This window comes from Nycticebus coucang, chromosome 23, assembly GCF_027406575.1.
Source record: "Nycticebus coucang isolate mNycCou1 chromosome 23, mNycCou1.pri, whole genome shotgun sequence".
Taxonomy (NCBI): domain Eukaryota; kingdom Metazoa; phylum Chordata; class Mammalia; order Primates; family Lorisidae; genus Nycticebus; species Nycticebus coucang.
Genome location: NC_069802.1, coordinates 7663606 through 7685076, shown reverse-complemented (window position 1 = coordinate 7685076; position 21471 = coordinate 7663606). Strand labels below are relative to the sequence as shown.

The 21471-nt window shown below is 34.6% G+C and overlaps 1 protein-coding gene across 2 annotated transcripts in view; it reads right to left on the bottom strand.

The window, feature by feature from the left end:
• GABRG1 (gamma-aminobutyric acid type A receptor subunit gamma1) overlaps positions 1-21471 on the bottom strand; it is an 81739-nt gene that overhangs the window by 41015 nt on the left and 19253 nt on the right. For both annotated transcript variants that reach the window (XM_053578110.1, XM_053578111.1), the window contains exons 2-3: positions 19498-19646; positions 2848-2915 (exon numbers count right to left, since the gene is read on the bottom strand). In XM_053578110.1, coding sequence (XP_053434085.1) covers positions 2848-2915; positions 19498-19646 — 217 coding nt within the window. The remainder of the gene's footprint in view (positions 1-2847; positions 2916-19497; positions 19647-21471) is intronic.

Here is a 21471-nt window from a genome sequence, read left to right as displayed (position 1 = left end):
CATACCTTAAATTATATGAGTGCTTAAGGGGGGAACTACTAACTCTTTGCTTACCAATTTGCTCGCTTGATTATTCTCAAATTCAAAACAATTTTGTTCATTTTTATAGAAAGTGAATTCTAATTTCCCTGCATTGTTTAGATAAAATAGTGCCCCATGTAAGCTGTTGCATATTAATTCCTATTGTGACAATGGTTTTCTTTAATAAACACTATCAAGTATTCTACGGAGATTTTGCTTTAGTTTCAAGTGTTATTGTGTCACTGGTTTCAATAGCAATTTCACTCATTTACTATTTTTTTAAGCTATCACTGTCCAAGGATACAAGTGCATAATTTGCCCCACAGAGAAAACTAAGTCTTTCATATGTGAATCTTCTGTTCAAGAAGACAATCATAGAAGCCTCTCCGTAGCTATTCTTGTCAAAATGCTTCTGGAATAATACGGCCGGGAAGCCTTTTCTCTTTATTTTAACTACCACTTTCTAAATTTAATGAATTCATGCAAATTGAAAACAAAATCCCCAAACAAAAAGTATACAACTTAGGAAAATGCAGACATTTGCATATGCTCAGACAGACTTATTTTCTCTAGGCATCGGTTACTTAGAAGACAAACCTTATGAAATTCTTCTAAAAAGAAAAATTAACATGTTTGCAAGGTATTACCTTATGAAATTTTATATTTGCATAATGTTAAAAATTTAACCTTATTATACACATACACAGAATGTTTTCTCTTTACAAACATTACCTCCTTGCACAGGAATTTGTTTTGGGCAGTACTAATACTAAAATAAATTGGTTGAAGCTTTCTCTTCTCTCGGTTTCTCTGGCACTGATTTGTCACTATTTTCTTGCCAACTTCGATCTTTTAAGTCCTTAAATATATCTGTTCCCCAAGGTGTAGTGGTCATTCCTTTTTTCTTGTCTCTTCACTTTAAATCTGTTTTTCCCATCTCAAAGTGTTTTAGCTAATTCCTGACAAAGATTTGGCTCCAACTTTGACCTTCCCCTGAGTGTTAGCCCCTCACTTAAGATCAACATTTAAATTAGTCCACTGGGACATCCCACCGTCCTCTCAAATTCACTTTATCCACAGCTGATTCGTATTTGTTGCATTAAGGTGACAATTGTGTCAGTTACGGTACAGCTAAAATCCTGTGGCTGCAGTAATCAGTGCAGACAGTTGTAACAGTTAATGACAATCATGTGAACATCATATTAAATAGGAGAAAAACTGAATATTGTGAGTGTGGCTGTGACCCTGGAGGGATAAATGGACGGGGCAGTAGCTCTGCTCACTATGAAGGTCTTCCAGGTATATGATGGTAAGGCCTGGAACAACGAGATGCCTTGACTGCTACAGTATTGAATAACTGAAGTGAAGAGGAACTTCAGCAAAGCGAGATTATCTTTAGGTATCTTATGGGCTGAATTGTGTTACCCCAAAACTCATACGTTGAAGTGAAAATTCACCGTCTGGCACCTCAAAACCAGCCTGTGACTTCATGGCTATCCCTGCAGGACCCATAGATGTCTTCTGGGCTTTGTGGCAGCAAGTTCAGAGGTGAGACCAAATCTCCTGTGTGATTGTGATTCATCATTATTCTCCCCTTCATCTTGTTTACTCCCTTTAATTGTAGTGCCATCTTCTCCTGGCTCTTCTTCTGTCCCTCTGCTGTTCTGGAGCATGCCCCTTGCCAGGGCTTCTCACGCTTACACCTGTATCGTGTATGTTGATTTATACCATCGGCTCCCCAGACCTGTGATCTTTATACCTGAATTTTCCCATGGGTCCTCTTACACATTCTTGATATCTTAAGCAATACTGTATGCCTCTTGCCTCCCTTCCCTTTCTGATCTACAGCTATATCCAGTTCTAACACCTCCCCTGATGTAGAGAATCAGACACAGTCCTGCTGGGCAGCTCCTCCTGAATGTGCAGTTAGCCTCTGGGCTGCATACGCCTATACTGTTCTGCCTCCCTAAAATAATGATTCTACCATCTCTTTACCTAGGAGTCTATACACAATTGATAAATCACCAAATTCTAAAAACTTAACCTGTCTAATATTTCTGATATGTGCTGTTATCTTCTCCAACTCAGCTGCTATTGTATTAGGTAAAGCCCTGACAATCTGTTGCTCAGGCTGGCTCAGCAACCTCTTAATGGGGTTCTCTGACCTTGAACGTGGACTCTTACATTTATCTTCTGTACAGTCTTCTCTGCTGTACACTGTTCTATGCTATATACTGTGATATACTAAAAAATATAAATCGCCTCTGACACTCCCCTGATAGAAAGGTTTTAGTCATTTCTGTTATCTGAAGGGATACAATTCATACAATGCACAGTGCTGTTCATAAGCTTCCTATTATGCGGGCTTGCAAAACCATTCTTAATAAAGTCTTTGGCCAGTACTTTGGCCTCAGTTCCTTGCCATGCACTATGTATTCTAATGACATCTAATTGCTGGGCGTTTTCCTGATCTTATCAGGCTGTTTGATCCTCTGTGACTTTGCGTCTGAGCCCCTTTCCTTCTCTCTACTCCCCCCTCAGGATTTCTGATATTTCCTCTGGATTTCTTCGGGGACCCACTCTTGATTAAACAGATGATAATTTTTTATGCTCTCACATACTCCTGCAAACACAGTGCATTGGAAAAACAGGCTAAAAATTCTTAAATATGGGAATTTTTAGCTTCAGTTTCCAATACATGGCACACATACTGAGCACATGGGTCCAAATTCGGTCAGCTTTAGTTATTAAAAGTTATTCACACACTTATCTTATTACGGTGGTTCATAACAAGATAACAAGATCTTTTTAATATTCCTTACTCACCATATTTATGGGATCCACTGGTCCAATGCTGTTTACATAAACATCAGTTTCAATTACAGTAGGTCTCACTGCAAAATACCAACAAAAAGAACGGTCAAAGTTATAACCAGAGGTCGTTTTAAATAAATTTTAATTTTAAATAAATCTTGAAAACTAACGACTTTTTACCATTTCAATCGTGAAACATCCTGAAGTGCAGAAACATGGCTCGTTACAAAAACATAGACACCACCTTTTCAGTTTTTAAGTCAATCATATAAATAAAAATTAATGTTTTAATGAAAAATTCCAGTGTACAAACTAAAAATATTTAAAATATATAGATTATCCACCAAAATTAAGGAAGTGAATCCAATAAAAATTTTTCTAGTTGTTGCAAAATAGTTACAGATTTTACAATTAGAATGTATTTTCAATATATCTCTTTCTACCCAATGGTTATCAGCACTGTAGAGGTAAATGTTTAATGAGCTTGTCCTCAGAGATAGGGCATAAACATCCAATTTGTTGCTTTTGCTGGTTTTATGTTGTAAAAGCCCAAGAGTTAGAGGTTGCTGTGAGCCGTGTGACACCACCGCACTCTACTGAGGGCGGTACAGTGAGACTCTGTCTCTACAAAAAAAAAAAAAAAAAAATGCCACAATGGCTGATTTAAAGACATCAACATGAAATCATTGAATGCAGGGGCCATATAATATATTACATCATATGTTACATAATAAGAGTTTATTTTGAGCCAATTTCAGCACATACTAGAATACAAAGTATAGTTATGAGGATTAAAACATATGTTTTAAACCTCGTATGCTAAGGTTTAAACCTTAACAATGTATATTAAGAAAATAGTCTTCTGGGAAAAAAATCACATCATAACAAAGATATTTGTACCAGAATGTTTATTGCAGCCCTATTCATAATTGCTAAGTCATGGAAAAAGCCCAAGTGCCCATCTATCCACGAATGGATTAATAAATTGGGGTATATGTACACCATGGAATATTAAGCAGCCTTAAAGAAAGATGGAGGCTTTACCTCTTTCATGTTTACATGGATGGAGCTGGAACATATTCTTCTTAGTAAAGTATCTCAAGAATAGAAGAAAAAGTACCCAATGTACTCAGCCCTACTATGAAACTAATTTAGGGCTTTCACATGAAAGCTATAACCCAGTTACAACCTAAGAATAGGGGGAAGGGGGAAAGGGAGGTGAGGAAGGGGCGAGGTGGGCAGAGGGAAGGGGATTGGTGGGATTACACCTGCGGTGTATCTTACAAGGGTACATGTGAAGCTTGGTAAATGTGGAATGTAAGTGTCTTGGCACAGTAACTGAGAGAATGCCAGGAAGGCTATGTTAACCAGTGTGATGAAAGTGTGTCAAACGGTCTGTGAAGCTAGTGAATGATGCCCCATGATCATATCAATGTACACAGCTATGATTTAATAAAAAAAAAAAAAGTGAAAAAAAAATATCTACAGGAGTGCCATACTTGTGGCATTTATAATTAATGAGACTTACTATAATAATGATAACTTTTACATTTTCCTGTTTTCTAGAGAACATATTTTCACTTTCTTTTACTCTAACCATCACTAATACCAAATAAGATATAAAGGATTAATTTAGTGAATCAGCCCATACTTAAGGGATGGCCGTAAAGAATGCAGGAGGTAGACCAGAAGGAGAGACACGTCCGGGACTGTGTCTAGCTCTCACAAATAATCACACTGAGATGAAGCATATTAGATAAAGCAGCAAACTATTCTGGCAAATGAAAACTACATAGTCAGATCTGCTGGTCTGAGTCTCCGTCCAGCCTTAGTTTACCTGTTTTGGGATTTTTCAGTCTGGCAGAACCCTCAAGCTAACAAATTTTGAAGGAATACGTAAAGTATTTTTCAAGATACTGTGTATATAATTTTAAAATAATTATCCCTTACAATTAAGAAATCACCACTTAGGAAAACATACAATGTTTACATTGTTTTTCTCTTGAAAAATTGTATTATGTAACATGTATATTTTCTTAACTAGAAAAACAAATGAGATTTGTTAGAAATAGTGCGAGTGTGGAAAACTCTGTAAAGTCTCTAAGCCTATACAGTACTTTCAAATGTCATTTAGTCTCCGCTACCCAACAGTTAGAGACTGTAAATAAAAGTAGGTTGTATGATTTCCAGAAGATTTTACAATTTCACTTGGGCTCAGGCCTTCTGAGATGAGTTGCTATAACCATCATTGTGTTTCTGACTAGCTATGAATTCTAGCCAATAAATATCATATTATTAATGTAATTATAGCTAGATTACAAAATAATTTTATGAAAGCCATTAACAAGGCAATGAATTTATTAGTCCAATTTGTAAATATGTTTATTAAGTGTTAGGAGCAATTATAACTGACATATGCCATGTACCACTCTTATATAATTAGATTTTTTTGGTTAAATTGAATCAACCAACACCACATACCTGTTTTTATTTTACCAAATTTAGAGCTGAACAGTGTTTACAATGAGAAAAAAAGTAATTCCTGGGACATTTTTACCTACAATATATGCTTTCCGTATTTACAATGTAGAAGGTTTCATATGTGAATGAGCAACCCTTGTTTCCTGATTATAAGATGAACTTCGGTATATTTTAAAAAATATTAATTCTGTCATATGGGCATAAGGTACATGGCCTTGGACACACTAAGGTATTTCATGATCAACATGGTTGATATGAAAAAGGAATCATATTAGTAAGTCCAACGTGAAACATTCCTACTGATAGAGAAGATACTCGTTAGTAATTGTAATGCATTTGCAAAGTATGAATCTCTTTAGAGTTATGCTATATCCAATTTTATAACTTTGGGTAAGAAAACACATACTGCCTTGAGTCTGCAGCCCCTAATACCATGGAAGAACAACCTGAAAGGAAACTAAAATATCTCAGAGAAATTTGGGAACTCAGCTGGTGAGTCCACGCTTCCGAATATATAGTGCAGAGGAAAGCAGCAGAAATCTGTAATTGCCCCTTCGTAACAACTCACTGCCACTTTCATGTTACCATGAAGAATACTTGCAGGTAAAATTACATAAAATATAGGCTTCTTGGAAATTGCGTAAGTCGTTTTTTAACACTATGGTTTTTCCACTCGAGTTTGTTCAATCACAGGATATTAACAATGTTTAAAAAGAAAAACATCATCTTTTAATACGAAGCTAGAAAAATAAAACTAAATGGAAATTGTCATTCCAGGCTCATTAAGTAATGTCCTGAAAATGGGCATGTTCTATGTTTAATTAACACACAAGAAGACTTTGCAATGGTGTAACAATGGATAGGAAAACGATGTACGGCCACAATAAGTTACATTTTTTTTGTGCGTGGAGTGCAGGTAGAGATGGCCCTGGATGATTTCTGCAAGACTTCTTTCTGTGCTGTGATTCTAAGCACTTTGCTAGGAGCAGCTCACCAGAATATAAGTAGATAAACTCCCGGTGGGAGTTGGGATATAGAGAGAATAGAGGTGCAAGGTAATTTAAAGGACATTCCATGAACAGAAACCGGATGAAAAATGTAAAGATTTACAAAGAAGAAAGCGGTGGAATCAATATTGTTTCTATGGTCCGTTTCCAGGTAGCAAAGTTACCACTGAGAAGACCCAATTCGAGAGGTGGGTATTTGGTTTATGAATCAAAAAAATACACTAAAATGGATTTTTTTTTTTCTTGCAGTTTTTGGCCGGGGCACCTCGGGCATATGGGGCTGGCGCCTTACTCCTTTGAGCCACAGGCACTGCCCTAAAATGGATTTTTAAAATGATTTCTTTGCAATTTATTTAAACCATGCTTTCTTGGACACCTCATTTCAATTTCTTTGAGATATTTTTCATGGATTATGTAGCCTTTTGGCCACTTTTTATATTAAAATTAATTTAGGTCAAATAAAATCTCCACAGTTCTGGAGAGAAAGTTTTACAGACTTTTCTTATTGCCCCCAGAGTAGACAGTTAAAAAAAAAAAGAAAAGAAAAGAAAGAAAGAAAAAAGAAAAATTGTAATATCTGATGCAGATATTAAAATTATTACACACACTTTGTATTTTTTTTGCAGTTTTTGGCCGGGGCTGGGTTTGAACCCGCCACCTCAGGCATATGGGGCCAGCACCCTACTCCTTTGAGCCACAGCACAGGCGCCACCCAAACACACTTTGCTTTTTACTTAGTTTTTGCTGTATGAATTTTATTTCCATCTAAAAATTTCATTCAACCAAGTAAATTATTATTTATTTTAAGTGGTCGAGAAAGCAACTATCCGTTGGTAGGCCCTTAAAACTCTGATTGCCCTTGGCTTCTCTTCTGGTCCTTGCCCATATATAATTTTTTTTTGTTTGTTTGTTTTGTTTTTTGTTTTACCAAGCTATATTCAAAAGTTAAATGAAGCTTTTTTTAAGGTTTTTTTTTGGGTTTTTTTTTTTTTTCCCCCACAGATTCATCTGTTTCTATCTGCAAATGATTCCTTCAAAGACCTGCTGTTTCACTCAACTGCTACATACAGGAGAGTCAATAATTCTCATTTCTTATAATATCCAGGTTTAGTTTAGTTACCAGGACGATGCTCACTTTGTAAAATGAGTTTGGAATCTTTTTTTCTGTGTTTTTTTGAGAGAGTTTATGCAAGATTTATATTATTCCCTTCTTACATATTTGTAGAATTTACCAGTGAAACAACAAATAAATAAAAAGGAGTGATTATTTCTGAACTGGATCCTTATTCCACAAATTCATTATTGACACAATTGGAAATGGGGGCTAAGTATTTACTGTTGATCCTATATACATATTACCTTTCCAGATTTTATGGCTGTACTATGTTTATGTAAGGTCAAAATGATACACATATGTTCTCTGACCAAAACAAAGTTAAAGTGGAAGTTGATAAAATTCTTGAAAAGTCCCAAAATTAAGTTATATTTAGATATAATCTATTAATCAGGACAAAATTGTCTGTAACAGTTTGGGTCCAGATACTTCTTCCAAGGCCTGAAGCAACAATGGAATGTCAACCTTTACTCCACAATCATCCTTTTCAGGTTACATACAGATAGATACTTGGATACATGTGGGCAGAAAGGTGCACATGGGTAAACAGATTCTTACAACTGTGCTTCTAATACTACAGCCAGTACATATGGCTAAAGGACAATTTATCCTTAAATAGAAATGAATTACAGTTAAACAAAATAAAAATGTATTTTCCGTATCCTGACTATGGTGAATAGTGCTATAATAATCATGGGGGTATAAATATCCTTTTGATATATTCCTTTCCTTTCCATGGAATAAATACTTAGTAATGCAATTTCTGGATCCTATAGTAGTTCTGTTTTTAGTGTTCTGAGAAATCTCTGGATTGTTTTCTTTCTTTCTTTCTTTTAAATTAGTACATATGTTCAAAAGCTACAAGAGAGGAATCTGAATATCCCCAATACAAGGAAATAATAAATATTTAAGGTAACAGATATCCTAAAAAATGTATTTTCTTAGCCACACTAACCACATTTCAGGTACAGAAAAGCCACATGTGACAAGCAGTCACAAAAAAAAATGGACAATGAAGAGCAACATTTCTGTCACTGCAGAAAGTTCTGTTAAACAATGTCACTCTTGTAGGTTATTTTGAAAATTTCCAGGTAGCTACTTATGTTTGTCACAAAAAATTGAGAAAAAATACATATTAGAATTATTCAGTGAATGAAATCCATTCAATTCACAGTCACATGTAATAAAAAACTGTTCTGCATTTAACAACATTTTGAATGCCCATTCGTGTATGTGAAAATAAATGTGCTATAATATTAGCCTAGAAGATAACATGTTTTTACACAGAAATACAAATTATTATTTGTGTTTTTCAGGAATTTATGAATTTTTCAGTAATGCAACATTGTATTAAAAACACAGGAAGGTGATATTTATTTTTGCTATGAATTTTTACCAAGAGTTGTACCCCATTTGAGCCAAGCACACCATCAATCATAATGCTTCTCACGGTATGGTCGTCACTAGTACTACGCCCCTGTGTCACTTTACCTGCATGACTTTCCAAGACACGATGATTCTGCAAGTAAATTCAGACATCTGGTGGCTTCATCAGTTCTTCCAGTGTAGCTATGCTTGAGTCTTTTTATGAAATGCAAAATATGCGTAAATAAACACATAGTCCAGAGAATGGTTCTTCTCAGGAGAATGAAAGTTTGGCCTCTCGTCTGTATATAATCATCTCTTTAGGAGCTTCTGCCCCTCTACTTGATTGAAGGAAGGAGAGGAAGAGAGGGATTCAAAGAAGAAAGTACAGCGGAGGATCTGCACACCTATTTTTTTTAGCCCATCTAGGATAATTTATTTCCTTGTGGGCATAAAGCACACTAAAGGAAAATAACTTCGCTGGGAGAATCTCACAGTTGCTGGACCACAGAGTTGTGCATCAGAGCGTATCTTCAAACAGATTGCTGATGAAGAGAGCTGAGGCGCATGGCAGATCTAGAAAAGCTTCCAGGCTTCCCCTGTCAGGGAAGTGAGCAGTTAGGATGTCTGAGAACAGCTGCAAAAATCCCTCAGACCTTCCTCCCCGTAAGAGTCATTATTTACATGTTCACGCCTCAAAGTCCACTTAAGGCCAGCTGGTATCATTCTGAAAGGCTTAAACTGCACCCACTTAAAATACCTGGGCCACCACTACTAGCATCCCGGGAGAGCTAAAGAGATGGAATAAAAGCACAGGCTGCACCACTCTTTCCTTCACCGCCAGGGCCTGTCTGTGGCAACTGTCTGCCCTGCGTCTTCAGAGGGGGCTGGCTTTCAATCTGTTTAAACATTAAATTTTTAGACTGTGCCTAACTATTTAAGTAACTGACACCACTACCTTGAAAGTAGTTAAGAAAATGGAAAATGATACTCAGTGTAAGGCCGTAAAAGCTCTACGAGATAAGCAAAACTGAGTCCCTGCTAAGTTTAGAAGACCTCAATACATTGACTTTATAAACTTCTGTAGCACAACCAAAGAGAAAAGGTACTAAAACAAATTTGCAACAGGACAAAACAAAAAGCCTGCAAAGGTCACTTCAAAAATTAAGTCACTATGTATATTCTGATGCACAGAAAAAATGCTACGCGTGGTACAGTTATCAATGTATCTAGGACATATTTAATCTAAGACACATTAAACAAAAGTGTGTATACAAGTTGACCATTCATACCTTGATGTGACATAAATGTACTTAAAATATAAAATTCATAGAGTAGACCAAAAGCAGCTTTAAAAACACACATGGATTAAAAAGATTAAATTCTCTGTGTTCTATTCCACAAATACTTATTTGGTAAGTATTAAATGGGCCTTATTTATGTTTCACACATTCATTGAGCTATAAGGATATTGAGAATTCTAATTTTAGGATACTTACATTACAGAAAAAATAGACAGTGAAGTGCAAGGAATAAATGGAAGATGAACTCCTCTTTGTGTCAATTAATTGGTATCAATATATTCATCCCAATCAAACAAGTATAAAACTTACACTGTTTTAAAAAACTACATATTGATGGTTGAAGGACTCAAAACAATTAAGAGAACTGAGATTTGGGTCTGTCACTGTGGTTCATGCCTATAAGACTAGCACTGTGGGAGGCCAAGGATTGCTTGAGCTCAGGAGGTCAAAACCTGCCTGAGCAAGAGCGAGACTCTGTCTTTAAAAATAGCCAGGTGTGGTGGCGGGCGCCTGTAGTCTCAGCCACTCCGGAAGCTGAGGCAAGAAAATTGCTTGAGCTCAAAAGTTTGAAGTTGCTTGAACTATGACACCATGGCACTCTACCAGGGGGGTGACAAAGTGACACCCTGTCTAAAAATAAAAAAATAAAATAAAAAATAAAAGACAGTGGAGATTTAATACATCAATTCACTAGAAAGAATGAAAATAAAGTGATGTGAGCTCTAGGTTACTCTCTGGCCACTTTGCCTCCTTGGAAGGTTTGCTGATTCCCTGGACAACACTAGTGACTGACGAGAACACAGTGGCCTAGAACTTGCAGCTGTCCCCTTAGGCTCCAGGGACAAAAGGTGAAGTCAAAAGCTAGCAAGGCAGCTAGGACATCCTTGGAATAAAGGAAACCACAGGGAACTTAAGTGGGCATTCCACATGCCACTTCCCTCAAGGCATTTGCTAATTACTGAATTGTACATGTGTAGGGTGTGGTGCTCACAAACTGAATATAAACAGTCACTAAACATCCCAAATAACACGGAGAGAGAGAGGGTCCTGGTGTAAACCACAGGCTTTCATTTGAGACATTTGAAATTGCTATGTCTTAAGAGAAAGGAAAATTTTACATAAGGAATTAAACCAGCTTTGACAAAATAGCAACGGTTTTCCTTTACTTAATCTGACAAATAAAAAAAAAAAGCAAAAATTTTCTATTCTCTGAAAGGAAGCAATTTCATGCAGAAATGTCCATTTTTAAAAAATATATTGTACTGACATTCAATAGAAAAACGCACATTTCATAAAACAGAACCAAATCACCTTAAAGCAAGAAATAAAATGCCAAAGTAAATTTGAAGATGTTAGACAAGTGATCAAGATATTGTGTTAATCAGATGAAGACTTAAAATAATTGTGGTTAGTACAATTCCTTTATTTATAAGGAAATAAAGAGATGGTAACATGACAAGCACCTGGACCAGCTACAGATACTACCAGTGAGAACGGCTGACCTAGATGAGAGGTCAGAAATAAAGAGCAGACTGACACGCAGAAAGAGAGGAAGAAAATCACCCAAGAGAATATAAGATATAACGAACATGGTCAAGAGGCTAAACTTATCTGAAATTGGAGAGAAACTGAGACAGAAAAAATGGTTTGAAGTAATATAGCCGATGAATTTTACAGAAGCAACTAAAGATTACAACATATAGATTCAAGATGTCTTATGGACTCCCCAAACTCAATAGCAAAAAATAAAACAAATCTAGGGGCTTTACAATAAAACTTCAGAAAATTGAAGATAAAGAAAATCTTAAAGGTAGCCAGTTGCAATAGATACTTTACCTTCAAAATAGCAACATTAATGTGGAAGTATGACTCTTCAACAGAAATAATAAAATGTAGGAGAGAATGGAGAGTTACGTATAGAATTCATAGGAAGGAAATGAGAGCCATTGTGATTTTTTATATCCATTGGATAGATTCAAAAAATGAAAGTAAAGAGTCATTTTTATATGAAACTAAAATACTTAATTTCAAGAGATCTGAACTAAAAGAAATACTACAGGGAATACATTTCAATTTTTTTCTTTATTTTTGTAAAAGATAGTTGTTTTAAACAGTTCAAAACAAAAATAATAGCATAGCATTCTTTTGTATTTGAAATACATACAGAATAAAAAATACATGGATATTATAGCAAAAATAAAGTGGCGTGAAAGTTCTTCGAGTTGTGGTAAAGTTGCTGATTTATGATTAAATTTAGCAAAGCAACAATGTATATTTTACTAAAACTTATAAATAAGTGGGTGTAAGACAAGACAAAAGAAAATTGCAAATACTTTATGAATCCAAAAGAGGGAAAGAATAGAGAAAAATAAAAGCCATATAGAACAGATTACATAGATTAGAAAATCAGAAAACAAACTGGCAATAGTAGATTTCATTCAAAATGTTCAATAATTACCTTAATTGTATCTATGCCAAACTACTCTCTTTAAAAGAAAAGGATTATTAGACTTGATAACAAGAAAACAAAACTCACATACATACCTTCTAAAAGACATGACCTATACACAAGGATGCATGAAGACTGAAAATTAAAAAATGAAAAAAAAATATATATAAGCCAAATCCTAACCAAGAGAAAGCAGGAGTACATTCACAATATAAATCAAATTATATTTTATAGAAAAATGTATTGTTAAAGTATAGAGTAATGATTTCTTTATGATAAACTACTATTCAGTAGAAAGGAATGTCAATCTTAAATTTGTATTATGAAAAAACAGTTTCAATATACATAAAGCAAAAACTGTCTACAATAAAAAAAAAATTTAAAGAAAAAATTTTGTCTAGCTCCCATTTGATCCTGTAATCCCATTACTGGGCATCTACCCAGAAGGAAAAAAATCCTTTTATCATAAGGACACTTGCACTAGACTGTTTATTGCAGCTCAATTTACAATCGCCAAAATGTGGAAACAGCCTAAATGACCACCAACCCAGGAATGGATTAACAGGCTGTGGTATATGTATACCATGGAATACTTTTCAGCCATTACAAAAAATGGAGACTTTATAGCCTTTGTATTAACCTGGATGGAAGTGGAACACATTTTCTTATTAAAGCATCACCATAATGGAGAAGCATGAATCCTATGTACTCAATTTTGATATGAGGACAATTAAAGACAATTAAGGACGTGGTGGGGGTGGGGAAGGGGAGAGCAGAGAGAGGAAAGGAGGGAGGGGATAGGGCCCTGGTGTGTGCCACACCTTTTGGGGGTAAGACACGATTGTAAGAAGGACTTTACCAAATGCAGTGTAACCTGGTTTCTTGTACCCTCAATGAATCCCCAACAATAAAAAAAAAAAAAGAAAAAATTTTATAATCAGAGATTTGAAAGACACCTCTTTCATTAAATATTTAGATTATTTGAACAATAAAAATAATAAATTTGACTTGAGTATATTCTTTAACCCAAGTGAAATTAAATTAGGTATCAGTAACAAAAATATACACAGAATGTGGGCTAAATTTTGAGATTAAATAATGTTTATTTATCAACTCCATGTGACCAAGAAGAGATTACAAAGGAATAAATTGTAAAAAGTTACATCAGAGTTAAAGAAATTTATATAAATTTGTTATGTTCCTATCTCACATTATTTCCTCCAAAAGAAGTAGGAAAAGACTGCCCATATTTTGAAATAACTATTAAAAAAATTAACGAACACACAATCCCTCCCCCAAATACCAAATCCTGGCAAGAAATCTCAAGCAGTATCTCACTTCTACTCTAAAGCAACTTTCATGGTAATATTTGGTCTGAAATAAACGATCCTGCAAAGAGAAGGAGTCAGTGACAGATGAAAGGTAGATATAAAGTCCCCCCAGGGAGAATACGTGTGCTGTCTGTCAATCTGAAATTATTTACAAATTTGTCTGTAGACCAGAATATGAAGTAAGAGGAAAAGAATCTACAAGTATACATGACGTGACAGAGCACTCTACAAAACAGGTCATTTCTAGGCTAAGGAAATTGTCGCAAAGGAAAAAAAGAAGCATGCTTAGGAAACTGGACGGTGAAGGGGAAATAAACAAAGGTGAGAATTTTGTGCATCTGTAAATAAAAAAAGGAAATCAATAATTTCTCCCAGTCCACAAAATAGCTACACATTATCCCCACAACCAAATCTGTCCAAAGTATCTGGACTTTTGCTATCATCAGGAGGAGACATCAATAAACTAAAAATTCTATAAAACACCTGGAAACCACCAAACAAATAGGACAAAAGAGTTATTGCAGAAATAACAAATCAAGATCCAACACAAATCCATTGTGACAAAATCCCACAATAAAACATTGAGCAGAAGAAAATTGCATGAAAATACTCTGAACAGTTAAATAGATTCAAACAAACATTTTATTCAAGGAAAATCACCTTGAATTAAAAATTCAAAACTAAGCAGAAGAAATGCATTCCCCACCCACACCAATAGACAGAAATGAATAGAGAATTGATTGAACTTTAGAAAGAAATGGATAACAAAAGACAAAATTATAGGATGACAACAATAAATCCAACAAAACAATTAATAGGTAGGAAAACAGTAAAGAGAATATAAAAGAGACAAAGAGAAATCAGAGCATCAGAGAGAAAATTACACAAATATATGACAGGTAAGATGTGACTAAAATACCTATGATTGGAATCCATGAAGAAGAAAACCAAAACCATGTAAGAGAACTAATATTCAATCCTATAATACTAAATTAATATATAAGGAAATTATATAATATATATTATTATATATAATAGACTTTATATTCCTTATAATAGCTAATTATTTCCTTATAGCTAATATATAAGGAAACAAATCTTTCCAGAGTTGGAAAAAAAAAAACAAACCTGAAATAGCATTTCAGAAAGAATCATCAGGTGTCTAAAAAAAGTTACCCAAATCAAACAACTCTGAGACATGTAATAGTAAAAGTATTCTATTAAAAACAAAGAAAAATCCCAAAGACCTCAAAAAAAAATGACAAGGGCTAATGGACAGTAACAAACTACAGACTTCTCAAAAATAACAAAGTAAGTTATCAATTACTATTATGTTATTAAAAAACAATGACTGAAAGAACTTCATCAAACAAAGACTAGTGATGAGGATTTTAGGAAATAGTGATACAAATTAAAGACTATACCAAGTTTGAGACACGGATGGAAAACATATCTGAAGTTATATGTTACGCCCAAGCAGAAACTATGCATTTAAAAATAACAGACTGAAGGAGAAGGAAGGAAGAAAATTTAAAAACTTATTGATTGTTGTTTTGACAGTATGTGGACGTTAAATAATCTTAATCACAACTGACAACCACTACAGGCAAAGCTGAGACAAGGGGACATTAAGGCAAATAAGAAAGTACAAAGGTAAAACTACAGATTTAATGCAATCCCTATCAAAGCATCAATGTGTTACTTAAAAAACTTGAAAAAAAAGTACCCCATTTTATATGGAAACAGAAAAAACTTCAAATAGCTAATACATTACCTAGAAATAAAAACAAATCAGGAGCCAGCATGTTACCAGACTTCAGATTATACTATCAATCTATAGTGATCAAAACAGCATGGTGCTGGCACAAAAATAGAGAGGCAGATGTACCGAACAGAATAGAGGAACCAAAAAATGAACCCAAGATCATCATTTGATCTTTGATAAGCCAAACAAAAACACATACAGGGGGAAAGATTCCCTGTTTAACAAATGATGCTGCGAGAACTGGCTAGTGACCCGTAGAAGACTGAAACTGGACCTCCACCTTTCACAACTAGCAAAAATTGATTCTCACTGGACAAAGGATTTAAACTTAAGACATGAAACTATAAAAATACTAGAAGAGAGTGCAAGGAAAATGCTTGAAGATATTGGTCTGGGAAAATATTTTATTAGGAGAACCCCCCCCACACCGGCAATTGAAGCAACACCAAAAATATATTACTGGGATCTGGTCAAGCTAAAAAGCTTCTGCACAGCTAAGAGCACATAAGTAAAACAAACAGACAGCCTTCAGAATGGGAGATTTTTGCAGGTTATGTTTCTGACAAAGGTCTAATAATTAGAACCTACAGAGAACTCAAACTAATCAATAAGAAAAGAACAAACAACCCCATTTCTTTCTGGTCAAGAGACTTGAACAGAAACTTCTCTGAAGATAACAGGCACATGGCCTACAAGCACATGAAAAAATGCTTATCATCTTTAGTCATCAGAGAAATGCAAATCAAAACCACTCTGAGATATCACCTAACTCCAGTAAGATTAGCTCACATCACAAAATCCCCAAACTGCAGAAGTTGGCATTGATGTGGAGAGAAGGGAAAACTCCTACACTGCTGATGCAACTGCAAAGTAATACAGCCTTTTTGGAAAGAAGTGTGGAGAATTCTCAAGGAACTGGAAGTCAACCTACCAGATGATCCTGCAAAACCATTACTAGGTATATACCCAGATGAACAAAAATCATTTTACAACAAAGACAAGATTTGTACCTGAATCTTTATTGCAGCCCAATTCACAATAGCCAACTCATGGAAACAGCCTAAATGCCCATCAACCCATGAATGGATAAACAAATTGTGGTATTTGCATGCTATGGAATACTATGCAGCCATACACTAGAGGAAGACTTTACATCTTTTATGTTTACCTGGATGAAGCTGGAACATATTCTTCTTAGTAAAGAAAAGTATCCAATGTACTCAATACTACTATGAAACTAATATATAAACACTTACACTTTCATACAAATGATAAAACACAAAGATAGTCCAGAAAGAAAGAGGGGAGAAGAGGGGGAGAGGGGGAGGGTGAGTAGAGGGAGGGTATTTGGCAGAATCTCACCTAATGTACACAATGCAAGGGTACATTGCAAAATAACTAAGAGCATATTATAATTGTCTTACCACAAAAATAAGTAAGTGATATGATGGCTATGCGAATTAGTTTGATTTAAGCATTAACATTGTCTATTAAATCATCATATTATACACCCATAAATGTATGCAGTTATGATTTAATAAAAATTAAGAAAAAATTAAGTCAGCAACACAATATTAAAAAAAGCAATTCAATAATAAAAAATAATCGATCAAAGGAAAGGGAAGGAAGAAAATTACAAAAGCTCATTGATTGTTGTTTGGACACTACATGGAAGTTAAATAATCTTAATCACAATTGACAACCACTACAGGAAGAGCTGAGACAAGGAACACTAAGGATAATATGAAAGTACAAAGGTAAAACTATAAAAAAAGAAACTTCCAAAATACACAAATAAAAAGATTATTAAGTGTAAAGAATCCACATGACATCTCATATCAAAACAGCAAATATTGCTAAAATATTATGACAGAGTTGAGATCAAACTTATCACACATAATGGAATTAACTTATCTGTTCAAAGCAAAAAAAATTCATTTGGTTCACAAAGCAAGACTCAATAATATGAGGCATATGAGAGGCAGCTAAAACGAAATGATTCACAAGGTTCAAAACTTTGTGAGAAGCACAAAGGGCTCACAAGCAAAGGGAAACGAGAATGAGGCAGGAGTCATATCCCGATAGCAGATGAAATAGAATTTAAGTCAAAAAGCTTTAAATTTGACAAAGTCCTTTTTTTTTTTTTGCTTGAAGCCACAAGTCATTATAAAGACATAACACTTAAAATATTTATACATCAAACAACTACGCAGCTACCTTCATGAGGAAAAATGCATGTGATATACAAAGAGACATAGTGTACAAAAATTAAAGAGTGAAAAAGGATCATTAAGTTCTTAGCTTATAAAAAATATAAAAAGAAAAAGAAAGTAAAACAAAATAAAATATTATAGCAGTTATAAAATGACAAAACAATATGAGGACATTGATGGTAGTACATGGTGGGGGATGGGGAAGTGGGGGAGCGGAGGGGGGGAGGGAGAGAGTGGGGGTCACGGTGTATGGCACATCTCTTGGGGACGGGACATAATTATAAGAGGGACTTTAGCTAACAAATGCAAGCAGTGTAACCTGGTTCTTTGTACCCTCAATGATTCCCCAAAAATAAAAATATTAATAAAAAATTTAAAAATAAAATGACAAAATGGAAATGTATGAAGTAGTAAATGGAAAACCAGAAGAATTCAATAATAAATGGAAATCTTATGGTTTTGTGTGCTAGCAGACAAGTGTTTAAAAGCAGGAAAAAAAGCTACCTCTGTTATTCTTGATCAAGAAAGCGAAAGGTGGTGTAGTAATATAGTATATGAAATATGAAATAGCAAAAATAAGTAAACATTGAAACAGAAGTAGTTTTTTTTTTTTTTTGGTTATGACAAAATGTATTTGGGATAAAAGGTGGCTTATCCTCCAAGTTAATTATTTGTTGTAGTTTTTTAAAATCCAAAGAGACTACTTTGAAAACTGCAAAATAAACTGGAAAACCTAGATAGAAGGGTATTTTTTCCATGTAAACATGAATTATCTGTGGAAATAGTCCTTATTCTCTATGCTATAAAAGTCCAGCTGAATCTAATAAGAAATAATTGGAGCCCATAATCGAATTGAGTAGGGCTTCTGAAAACAGAAGTTTAAAAACTTGTTATTTTTATGTACTGGTAATATAACATTAGAAAATAACTTTTGAAGAAAAGGATCTTTTTACACTGCCATGAGAAACTCCAAATGTATAGGATTAAAACTAACAAACCATATGCCACATTTATCCATGGAAAACTTCAACAGAAAAGTAAATAGATAAATAGAAGAATGAATAGATGATGTTCATGAATTTTGATATGGTAAAAGTTCACTGTGAGAAAAGTTTCACTTTCCCTATATGGACAATACATTAATGAAAATCTTTGCTAATTTATAATTGTTGTAAAGACTTACAAGTTAATTATGTTTTAAAATTTGTGCATAAATGCAAAAAGTAAGAATAACAGTCTTGAAGAGAACAAAGTTGATTACATTATACTGTGACGACTTAAAATTCTACCTAATTAAAACACTGTGGCATTTGTAAAAAATTAGAATTCCTACTTACCTTTCAAATATTACCATAGTTCTTTTATGTAGTATTTTTCAGGCTTACAGGTACTTTGATCAAAACTCTGCTTTCACCCTTTGTTATAACACTTATAAAATGATAACATTTGAATGTTTTTTCTTCTTACTTCAGACCATGAACTCCTCAAACTATTAGTGACTATTCCAATCAATCTTAAATTCAGCAGTCACTGACATACATAAAACACTCAAGGAATATGAGATAAATGCTTAAAATACCACTTAAGATATTTTTCATAGAAACAAAATCCCACAAAGATAACTCAAACTTACCTCCTATGTCGGGACGAAGTTTATTGTCATAACCTTGAAGGAGTGAATTGAGAATTTGTGTAATATCACTTTCATGTATTTTTGGAGCCAAAACCCACGTTTTGTTCACTGTTAAATCCTCATCCTCTTCATCATCTGCTTTATCGACACTAAATAATTCAAAAAAAATTAAATGATGAAAAATGCAATCAAATTCTGTATATGGAAAGAATCATTTAAGCATTATAATAAAAAAGTAATAAGAGGGAAAAATCTTTACATAAATCTTACATTCACTAACACCTTTCTCATATAAACTGCCCTGATATTGTAAAATTCAACATTAAGAATCCAGTGAATACAATAAACATTATTAAAGTAATGAATTTTTATCATTACCACGTCTGTCATTAAAGCTCATACAGACGGTGCAGAGAAAAGTGAATAGTGTTGCCTGGATCTGAGCAGTTCTCGACCTGCACAATTGTTAAGTGCTGACTCTACCACAACCAAAAATAAAAATCAAAAGGTAAAATATTACAGGAAAATCGGTCTGGTGAAATTCATTGAAAACACGGAGAAATGAATTAAGGAAATATTGAGTAAAGGAAGATTTGAAGAAGTCAGGAAAATATGCTGTGCGCACTCCTTTTAAGTCAGAAGAACCCAGACATCTTAGTCCAAGAACTTTTCCAAAAATTGTCTGATCATCAGTGGGTGACTCACCCTTCACATGTATCTAGGGGTGGGAGAAATAACTATAAAATTTTAGGAGCAGAAAAGAGGTTTGAGAGGTCCAGCACCTTCGTTCCGTGGTATTTGAAGAGTGAGAAAACTATAGAGCTCAGGAACCACACAGAGCACCAGCCTATTTATTGGCAAAGCTGAGAATCAAAGCCTGACTGTCCCCTAATGCTTCCTGCCGAAGAACCTGGGTGCCTACAGGTGGAAAGATTCAGCTTCACTTCCGAATTAAGGTAGAAACATACTAACATTGGTAACATAAGTAAAACTAATTTTCTAGATTATATATATATATATATATGAATATATACGTGAAATATATATACATATTATATTTCAAAGATATGCTTCCCTCTAGCAGTAAATATGCTCCATTTTATCTCAATATATTTACCTGATTATCATTATTATTATTATTATTATTATTTGCACTACCCAGTCAGAATTCATTTGCTATAGAGCTAAACTTCTTACAAATCCAACCCACTCTACTTTTATCCTTATTGGGCATTAGCAACATCAATTCAAATTTAAGTTGCAAAGAAATTGCTATCACATTTTATCTTCATAATAGTTCTATTAATAGGTGTTATCAACATACAATAGAATACATTATTCTTCTCAATTTTTCTTCTCCCCTTCCTGTCAAAGAATTAAACCTCTCACCCCAGGAACGTCTATCTTGGTCATGTGACCTGTGATGCTTCCTGCAGGAGGATTAGACACTCGTCCTCTTGGTTGAATGCAGGTGCTGACCTGTGATTGGTTGTGGCTAATGGAATGTAAGTGACACACAGCAGGTTTAGTGTCCGTGAAGTTTACTACGTCTCTCTTGCCCTTCTGCCAGAAGACTAGCCATCCTCAGACAGAGGCGACTCCTGCACTTCACTCTCAGAGTGAGAGTGTCACGGGCAGAGCCAGGTGAGCTGCAGTGAACCTGTAACAGTTCCCGAGATCACACACAGTAGTTTGTTATCACAGTGTAACCTAAGGTATCCCAGCTGGCAGCTCCCGTGTGAGCAATTTTATTTTCATTAGCATTTGAGAAAATCAATTCAGAGATGTTAAGTAGCACATGCCTCAGGTTTTACTATTCTAAATTCTCACCAGTTCCTCCTGCCTATGCTATCCCAGTCCTAGTAAAATCTCCATCAGAACAATTTTACTCCCCTCAAAAAATATATGTAGTTCAAGTTAACAGACTGGGAAAAGAAAGCTCTCTAGCACAGTCAGAGGCTAACTCTCAGACCC